At 28.8% G+C, this 10,695-nt stretch overlaps 1 protein-coding gene and 1 long non-coding RNA gene across 2 annotated transcripts; both read right to left on the bottom strand.

Moving 5' to 3' along the window:
- Nucleotides 1-2,181: 2,181 nt before the first annotated feature.
- LOC128290142 (uncharacterized) lies at nucleotides 2,182-3,720 on the bottom strand. Its single transcript, XR_008279783.1, has 3 exons — nucleotides 3,645-3,720; nucleotides 3,085-3,166; nucleotides 2,182-2,397 (listed from the first exon to the last, which is right to left on the bottom strand). It is a non-coding gene; the product is annotated as an uncharacterized LOC128290142 (long non-coding RNA).
- Nucleotides 3,721-9,141: 5,421 nt separating this feature from the next.
- Nucleotides 9,142-10,037, bottom strand: LOC108482507 (FCS-Like Zinc finger 15). Its single transcript, XM_017785641.2, has 2 exons — nucleotides 9,685-10,037; nucleotides 9,142-9,603 (listed from the first exon to the last, which is right to left on the bottom strand). Exons 1-2 carry the CDS (start codon nucleotides 9,918-9,920, stop codon nucleotides 9,429-9,431), a joined length of 411 nt encoding a protein of 136 aa, XP_017641130.1. The 5' UTR covers nucleotides 9,921-10,037; the 3' UTR covers nucleotides 9,142-9,428.
- Nucleotides 10,038-10,695: the final 658 nt, after the last annotated feature.

Raw genomic sequence — 10,695 nt, 5'->3', positions numbered from 1 at the left:
TCTAATCACTTGTGTTAACACTTTTTTTTTAATGTTTTTATTCAATAAGACTCTCATCTAAAATTAAAAATTACACAATTTTTTATTGTTGAGTATTAAAGATAATTCTATAGACTTCATCTTCTCCAAATCTTTTTGTCACCTTCTACTTCCACTATTGTCAAACAAAGGAAAAAAATTGTTCAAGTTTCATCATTTGTCAAGCGATATCAGATATATTTATGAAAACGTAAATTTTTTAATCGAAAAATTTCAGTGTTCATGATTCATTATCAGTTTTTTTTTCTTTTCATTTTTAAATTTTCTCTATAAACAAGCGCTAAGGTATTTAATTCTCAATTACTGGTATGTTTTCTATAACTCACTCTTGATTTAGTTGAAAACCAAGTTAACTATTTCCACATGAATGCTATGTTTTTTTTTTTTTTTTAAGAAATGGAGTATATATTCTAAATTTGTGTTTTTTAAAGAAATTCTCATGTGTAAAAGCTTCATAGATGATAGATTTAACCCATATTATAAAGGAAGAAAAATGGTTAATACATATAAGGGTAAAATTGTACGTTCATAAATAACACTTATGTTTTACTTCATAGCAAACACAAGATAACCATAGTCATAAATATCATAATTCTCAAAACCAAACACCTTGATATAGTAATATCTATCTTTCATCTATCATTTTGAAACTTGTGTGTTATTTAACATAATACTCTTTGATAATTGTCAAAAGTAACATATTTTTGTCTCATTTTTTGTGTATTTTTGGGTGATTATGTGGTGTTAATTGTGAATTATATACTCCTAATCCTTTATATTCATGTTTTGATGCTTAATATAGCACTTAGGAGAAACAGGAGTGAAAAACATGTAGGGGTGTGCAAAATTCGGGTAAAACAGAAAAAATTCGGGTTAATCGGTTGGTTAACCGAATTAATTCGGTCGAGAGTCAGTTAATAATTTTTTGAGTTTTCTGTTAACGGTTAATTCGGTTTGAAACCAGTCAGTTAACCGAATTTTTTCGGTTTAACCGAAAAAATTAATAAATAAAATTATAATATACAAATAGCCCACTATTCACTCAAACTCAATCCAACATAAACCCAAATACCCAATTTAATATATATTAACCCAATTACCCAACCCAACCCAATTACCCAACCCAATCTTAAAAATTACAAGTAATTTAATAAATAAAAATAAAAATCTAAAACTAAAAATAAAAATAAAAAACATATAATTTTATACAAATAATTCGGTTAATTCAGTTAATTTGGGTAATTCAGGTAATTCAGGTAATTCGGGTAATTCGGTTAATTCAATTAATTCGGTTAATTTTATACTTATTTTAACCAAAAATTAAAAAACATATAATTTTCGGTTAATTCGGTTAACCGATCGAATTAACCGAAAAAATTTCGGTTCGGTTAATTTTTTTGAAAAATTTTCAGTTCGGTTAACGGTTAAAAATTTTGAAGGGTCGGTTAATTCAGTTAATGTTATTTCGGGTCAGTTAACAGATTGAACACCCCTAAAAACAGGCGAAAATTAGAACATTGAAGCAGTCCGTGTAACGCCCCCTTTACCCGAGACCGTCGCCGGAGTCGAGCACGAGGCATTACTAAACTTATTTGAGCACTTAAACAAATTCAAACAATTTATATCACACTTTCCAGACAAGCTGTCCAACTGCGTTACAGATAAAAAAAAATCATATCTCAAGTTACAAAACTCGAAATCCAAATCCGTAAATTTTCCCCAAATCTAGGCTCATATATCTACTTACTAATTTTTTTCTAGAATTTTTGGTTGGGCCAATTAGTACAGTTTATTAGTTGAAGTCTCCCCTGTTTCAGGGTTCAGCTGCTCTGACCCCTGTTCACTACGAACCAAATTTCTCCATGTACAGAATTCAAATAACCAAGCCGTTTGTTTCTCTTAAAATAGACTCAATAAGAAATCCATACATATATCGTATGACTCCTAATTATTTTTTTACAATTTTTAATGATTTTTACAAATCAGAACAGGGGAGTTCAAAATCACTCTGACCTTGTCTCACAGAAATTCAAATATCTCCTGATATGAAAGCCTTTTGCTTACACCGTTTCTTCTATGTGAAACTAGATTCAATAAGATTTAATTTCATATTTTATTCAACCTCTAATTAGATTTTCATGATTTATGGTAAATTTTCAAACTCAAACTACTGCTACTAACCAAAAACTGTTTTAGTACAAAATGTTGTTAACTAGTTTATAACATCTTTACTTCATTTCATTTAAACTCTATACATGCCATATAAATCTTCAAACATAAAACAAAAGCTACCGGAATTGATCTGGATAGTGTGCTTTGTTGTGTTGATCCGATCTACCCACTTCACTTCAAGTCAATCTACATAAAAATATTAAACACACACAAGTAAGCTTATTGAAGCTTAGTAAGTTCATAGGTTAAAAGTAATGCTTACCAAACATAATATTTCCAAACAATACCAAAACATTTACTAAAGTTTCCTGCGATTCACAACCATTGTTATAATAATTCACATAGTTGAGCTCAACAAGAATAACTACTCAATCTCTTTCATTTGGATCACTTCTCTTTATTTCTTATAATCAAATTAGGAACGGCTTACGAAATTGAGTACGTCGTTGCTCAATGCCACGATTCACAACTCAGTATGGTTTTCCTCATTGAAATACCATACCTACATTTTTTTAACTCGGTATGGGAAATGCCATACCTACATTTCTTAACTCAGTATGGATTTGATAATACCATACCTACATTTCACAGCTCAGTATGGATAATACCATACCTACATTTCACAACTCAGTATGGATGATACCATACCTACATTTCACACTTTGCCATGGAACAACCATGGTCTTATCTGTCAATTCATCACACGTCACGATACGAACGTACTCAATCCTGCGTTTTTCCTAATTTGCATTTCCACATTTATTCTTTCATTAACAAAATCTACACAATCCCACAACAAATTCGTATATAATAACACATTATATACTTCAATCATTCACAAATAAACATCTAATTTCAACCATATGAACTTACCCGGCTAATTTGTAGAAGATATTGAAATTTAGGGACTATTCTGCAACTTTTTCTTTTCCTCGTTTTTCTTTGGATTCTTGATCTATAATATAAAATATTTCTACTCATTAGTATTTATTTGATTTCTATTTCACTTCACAATTTATGCTGTTCAAATTTAGAAATTGCACTTTTACCCCAAAATTTACAGTTTTCACAATTTAGTCCCTGCTCAATTCACCCATCAATTGAACTAATTTTTCTCAATTAACACTTTATTTTATCATTATAAACTATTTCAAAACCTTTTATATTCTGAATTTCAACAGCAACCTTCAATTCACAACTTTTTCACAATTAGGTCCTAAATATCATTTCCTATCAAAATCACTTAATAAAACCACCTTAATATGAAATTAGAACTTAAATTTCATAATAATTAATCATAAAATTCCTTATCCATCCAGGGTAACTTCCAATTTCACCCATAAAATCAAAAACTAATGAATTCTACAAGTGGACCTAATTGTAAAAGTCATAAAAACATAAAATTATCAAGAAAAAGCAAGAATTAAACTCACATGATGTAAAAATATGAAAACCAGCTTTCTCCAGACCTTCTATGGCGTTTTGGCTGAGAAAATATGAAGAAATGTCTAGATTTTTCAATTACATCATTATTTAACTATTAACTTTTATCTATTTCCAATTTTGCCCCTTGTTCACATTGTTTTCTTGCTTATTTCATACCCAAACCGTCCAGCCGTTAACCTTTGGGTCTAATTACTCTTTAAATCCATCTTTTTAAATACTTAAGCTATTTACTCACAATTTAACAAATTTTGTGCTATTTTCAATTTAGTCCTTTTTAATTAGTTAGCCATCCAAACGTTAAAATTTTCTAACGAAACTTTAATACTAACTCAATGACACTCCATAAATATTTATAAAAATATTTATAGCTCGATTTTTGACTTTGAGGTCTCGATACTTCATTTTTGACCCGTTTGACCTAATAAATTCTTTTAATTCACTAATTTCACCATTTCACAAATTCTTCTAAATTCTTACTTGACTCATAAATATTAAATTACTATCTTTTTCAATCTTATTTGTCGAATTTAGTGATCTCAAATCACCATTTCCGACACCACTGAAAATTAGGCCGTTACAGTTCGGAAGTTGAACACGGGTAGTAGAGGTTCACATGGACAAACCACACAGGTGTGTGCCCAGGGCATGTCGATCTCAGGAACCGTGTGCGCTAACAACTGAAAGTTGCGATTTTTAAAGTTTTTTGACACTTTAAGAAGGCATAGATAAGGAAATAAATGAGGGGATAAGCAACCATCAAGAGATAGCACGAAATTTACCCAAATAACACCATTGAAGTCGATTTCCAAGTGGTTCTCCATCAAAATTCAAGATTCCAAGCTAATTTCCAAGGGAGTTATCATGGATTTCTTTTATTTTAGTGGTCATATTTTATTTTTTGTGTTTATTATTGCAAGTATAAACTAATTCTCTTAATACTTTAGGGAGATGAAACCTAGGATGGATTCTATAGTTTAATTTCTAGTTTTATGCCATAAAACCTTACTTTCTTTGTTTTCAATTATGAATGCTTAATTGTTCTTGGGTTGATAATTGTAAAGTGTTGCTCCATTTTTGATGTGCTTAAGTTTGAGGTTGAATAGACCCTTTTGAGATTAGATCCCGCATAATTAAATGGAGTTGTGTGCAATCCTAGAAGTAGAACGACATAAATCTACCAGATTAGAATCAAATCTAATAGGGGGATCCATAGAGCGAATTGATACAATAATAGGGGTTTTAATTAGAAACAAATTTCAATTAATCAATTTAGAGTTAGTTGCTCTTTTGCTTGAAAGAGATATTAGCATAAATGAAGGATTTCTACGGATTAAAGAGCTAAGAAAAAAAATGCATAAATTAGATTGAGAATTATAGATGAAATTTAAGTGGATTCTTACCTAGGTATAGTTTTGTCACTTTGTTGATACTTGATTATTTTTATGTTTTATTCTTTGGTGCATTCATTAGTTAATTTAGATAGTTTATTTTATTTTTAAACAATCTTTTGAATTATTACGTTAAATAATAGAAAGGTGATAATTACTAGTATTTGTAGTCCTTAAGAGGACGATAACTATGCTTACCATAACTATACTATTAATTGATGGGTGCACATGAATTAGTCAATTTATTAGTTAGTTTAGTGGCCATCAAGTTTTTGGTATCATTGTCGGAGATTGAAATATTAGGAAAATCTTATTTTATTAAAATTGAAAAATGTTATAAAATTTTTAAAAAGTGTTTAAATTTCTAGTAGTTACAAAAGATACTTGAAATTTAAATGCCTTTTAGAATTTTATAAGTATATATTTTAAAAGTTTATAAAAAAAAGTTTATTTTAAACCTTTTTAAAAATTACAATTTTTTATAATTTTTAGAATTTTTTATTACAATTTTTTATAATTTTATAATTTTTTACATTTTTTGTAATTATTAAATTCAACTAATTTCTTTTCAATTATCGTGTTTTTGTAAATTTTATTTTATAAATTTTTTTATAATTTATTTATATACTTTCTAGATGTCATATATATATATATATATTAATTTTAGTTTATTCTTATATTTTTAATGTATATATACATTTAATAAAATAAAGTTCTTTTTATATAAAGATGCCATACGGTGCTTTGTGATTGGTTATAAGAAAAAATTTTAAAGCGCTTGTCAAAAAAGGACTAAAAAATATAATGGAAGTATACTTTAGGTACCAAATTGGGAAGTGAGTACACTTAAAGTATCAAATTGGGATAAAAAAAAGTTTAAGTACTATAATTAAGAAAAGAGGTATACTTTAGGGGCCCAATTATAAAATAAACCTTTTATTTATAAACACATGGATAAAAAACAAACACATGTTGTTTGAAAAAAATAAAGAAATTCTTTTGTCCTTAATGGCAAATAGTAGTATTTATCTCATGGGGACTATAAAAATTGTTTGTCTGACTAAATGTACTAAATCTTCATTCCCTCTCACAATAAAAAATCCGAATGAAGCAACATTTATGGAACATTGTCTTTTTGGAACACAACAAACGCTCATTCATTGTCCCCATACTTTATTTTAAAATTAATCAAAAATAGATTTCATAATTTATGTGTATAATGTTTTCATTATTTACGTAAATATAAATTATTTTGTATATCAAAATATTAAATAGTTTATATTATATTATATTATTTTTAATTATTTCACGCTAATAAATTTTTTAATCCATTTTTTTAATCTATTCTCATTCGCACCATATGCAATGAGTTTAATCTATTCAAGTTCCAGAGGTGTCTAATCTCCTATTTGGGTTTTCTTGCAATAACATTTGCATTACAAGAAACTACTCTCAACTAAGCTAACCAGTGACATGATAGTTCATATGATAATTTGCACGTATTTCATAAAATTAATAAAAAATTTTAAATTTTTAAAAATAATTATCGGTATTAACAATGAAGTACATATGGATTATTACGTAAATTATCATGTTTTATTAAAGTTTTAATAGTTCAGTTAACTTTTTATCTAGGAAAAGTAATTTGAGTAAAATTTAGAGGTAAAAAGTAAAACAATAAAAAAATTTATGAGCTAAATTTATCATCATGTCTTTAATTAGGGTTTGTTTAGTAGTGCTTAAAAAATACTTTTAGCTCTAAAAGCACTTTTAAAAAAATTTATGCTAAACAAGCTACTTTTGACTAATTTTTTTCTTTTGAAAAACACTACTCAAAAAGAAAATTTAAAATTTTAACTTTTCTCTTCTAAAAACATTTTTGATGCTTAATTATTTTTCACCTCTCTAATAACATAGTACTTTCTCCATTTTGTATTTAATTACAATTGTGTTAAATTCATTAATTAAAAATAAAAAATTTTAAAAATAATACAAATGTATTAATATTTAATTAAAAATATTTAATGGTTATATTTAAATATTTAAAATATAGTTTATATATTATAATTAAATTTTATAAAAATAATATTTATTACTTAAAAATATTTAAAATTTATATTTCATATATTAAAATATTAGCAACAAGTTATAATAAATTATTTTATATTCTTATTAAAATATAATAATATTAATTAATTTGAACGCTATCTAAATACATATTTATTACTTAATATAACATGTCTAAAATAAATATTTTATTTTTAAAAATACTTTTGACGGTAATATTAAACACTTAAATTTAATCTAAACTTTTCAAAAATACTTCTCTTTTACACACTTTTCACAAAAACATTTTAAAAATATTGCTAAACTAATCATAAAAAAAATTAACTATTCAACTCGTAACGACTTTACCAAAAAACCAATCAACTAATATTTTGTTTCCCTCTCTCTCTCTCTCTCTTCAAACGTGCACCGCTTGAGATTCCTAGTTCCTCCAGTGCATGAGTGTCCATCCTGTCGCTTGGCCGGTGTTGCTTACCCCCTTTTTCATCTCCTTTGTCATTTCCCCCCTTTTTCATGGTGACCCTTCTCTATCCAAGCTTTGCTGCCGTTTTGTGTTTAGATGGATTTGTTTGGTTCTTGTCACCTCTCTGGTCTGGTCGTAGACTTAGGTGAGGGAAAGCGGGAGCTTCCATGATTTCCCTTCCCCGATGTCCCCGACCCATTCTCTTTGGCTATTCGTATGGTTGTTCAATGTTTCTTGGCCAATGGGCCTCCACTATCACCATTCCGTCACCGTATATGACTAGTTGGATTTTTTCGGGAGCCCATTCCCTCCGACTAGCTGGAGAAACAGTCGACATGTGTTGTGTAGGCTTTTATTAGGACTATTTTATGTTTCTTCCTTTGTTGTTGTTATGATGTATCGATTAGGGAAAGCTTGATCGAGCGGGATTGTGTTGGATATAGACCAGGAATCACTACCTGGCCATAGGGTTCGGTTGGCTCGAGCGATAATCAGCTCCGCCTATAGGTTGGATTCCCCCTTCACTCGTTTCTTGGCATCACGATGTTGGCTTTTGACGTCGAACTTGTTTCCGCTTACTTTGTCAAGGTGGATTTGGTGGTTTTTCTTGATGGTGCTAGTGGCGTACCTCGATTGCGACTTCTTTTTATAATCCGCTTGATGGTGTTACGCGGATCAACTTTGTTTTCAAGGGTTCTGCCTCCGAGCTTTTTCTTTAGGGGTGAGCCTATGGGCTCTTTGATTTGGGGTAAGACTTGTAATATGGTCAATGAACTTTTTGTAACCTTCTTTGTATGAAGTTTGACCAAAATGTTGAGCATCCAAATTCAACCCTACTTATGAAAATTCATTCAGTAAAAGTATTATCAAGAAGGTTATATTACGAGTTTGTCTTTGATTATTCATGCTAGTTTTAATAATAGAAATGAATAAAATTTTAATAAAAATATTAATTTACTCTTTAATTTAATGTATACGAATTAATTTATTCTTTTATCAATAAATGGAGTAAAATGCTATGTAACACCTAATACCGAGAACTCAATTATATTTTTAGTCATTCAAATTAATTAAATACTTAATTCTAATCCAAAAATTAATCTAATTATAAATGGTAACTTAAAAAAAACTTAGGAGCTAATAGTTTTATTAAAAATTAAATTTGTGATTGTGATAAAATCAAGTTATATTTAAATATTAGTTAAAATATATCATAAATTCCTATACTATTTAAAATTTAAAATTTAATTATTATACTTTAATTTTTTAAAATTTAATTCATTTATTATTTTCTTATGTTAACACAATATTTTGTTGATTATCAAAATGTCATATCAACAAATTTAACAATGTTAATAATTTAACATAAATTTAAAATTTGAAATCTAAAAATTAGAGGCTAAATTCTTGAAAATAGAAGTATAATAAATATATTTTAAATTTTTGCAAAGTACAGGGACTTATAGTAGATTTTAACCTTAAGCGTTTTCTTTTTGTTTATGTATATCTTGTAAAAACTTCTGGAATCAAGTTAAAAGAAAAACAAAAGAACTTCTGGAATGGAGATTGAGAAATGAACAAAACAAACCATGGACACTCATATATCTATACATATATACATATATATTATATCTATCTATTTATCTGCACACAGAAAAATATAACTATCTATTTATAATACTACGTAGTAAAAGGAAAAAAAGAGTCTTTTTAGCCTTCAATCCAGGAATAGTAAACAAAACGATAGAGGATTAACTTTTTCATTGCAAAACTAGCCTCAAACTAAGACTGCAAATTAGTACGAAACAAAAGAGAAGAAAAACCCTTGTTTTTGTGTTCTTGGCAGCTCTTTCTCAACAAGCATGGTTTCTACCAGCTTTACGGTGGCGTTGAGCTGAGGAAGATGAAGCAGAAGAAGAAGGAGGTTTCATGGCTGCCAAAGAACAGTTTGCTTTCTTTAAAATCTCTTCTTCGTCCATTAAAATTTGCCTGCACCTACACTCCACGCTGCAAAAACCCTTATCTCCTCTACAAAAAAAAAAAAAAATTCAAAACACCCAAATCAGTCATATGGGAAATCCAACCAAAAAAGAAAACAGAAAAACTTACTTGTACATATAGATGTCTTTGGCAGGTAAGAGTTTTTGTTTGCAAAGATAGCATTGTTCGAGAAAAGCAGGAACTCCGTAATTTAACTCAGATTTTACAAAAGAAACTTTGCTGGTGGTGGTGGTGGTGTTGATTAACATGCTTGTTTTGCTAATAACTTGTGGGCTTTTTTTACTAATTATATTACTATTACTACCACTCTTTTGATTCTCTAAAATTACACTTAATCCCACCATATTTCATTCTCTTTTTTTTTTTAACTATGAAATATGATGGTGGTGGAAGAGAGTGTAGGGAGAGTGGGGGAGGGTGTTTGGTTATTGAGAAAATGAAAAAGATTTTTGGAGGAAAATAAATAGAAAGAGAGAAATAAGAGATTGGGAGGTGGGGGGGTGGGACCCACACAGCTACTAAAAAGAGCAGTAACGAAGGACGATCAGATCAGCGTAGCCAACGATTTGACTTGTACTGATCTTTATCTGCCACGTGTCCCCCTTATTTAGTTTCAACATTTCATTTTCTTGTCGTTTTCTGCTTCCCCCACCCCTCCTTTTTTTCATCTTGTTTTGTTTGATTCTGCTCCTTTTTATTTTTTTCCTCCAAATATATGAAATTTATCTTCTTTAAAGATATTATATATAATTAAAAATGATTTTTTTTCTATATTAAGGGTAATAGGGGCGAAGCCAGAACAAATTTTTAGGAGAGCAGAATGAAAATTTAATTTTTTATAGTCTATATCTTTATAATTTTTAAAGGATTAAATTGAACTTTTACAATTTTAAGAGGAGTCAAAGTACAATTTTACCTTTACTAATTTAAAATTTTTAAAAAATTTCAAGGGTTTAAATATAAATTTTCTATTTTAGGGGGGCCAGGTCCACTGCTAGCCCCCCTTGTATCCGCCTCTGAAGGGTAAGGAATGGGAGTACGATTCGAGCCCATACCAAGTAGATGTCTCACAAGAGCTCTAATCACCGTTTCATTCAACTGTTTCTAAAACTTTACACT

Source organism: Gossypium arboreum, chromosome 3 (assembly GCF_025698485.1).
Source record: "Gossypium arboreum isolate Shixiya-1 chromosome 3, ASM2569848v2, whole genome shotgun sequence".
NCBI lineage: Eukaryota > Viridiplantae > Streptophyta > Magnoliopsida > Malvales > Malvaceae > Gossypium > Gossypium arboreum.
Note: the sequence above shows the minus strand (reverse complement) of the source record. Positions and strands in the feature narration are given on the sequence as shown.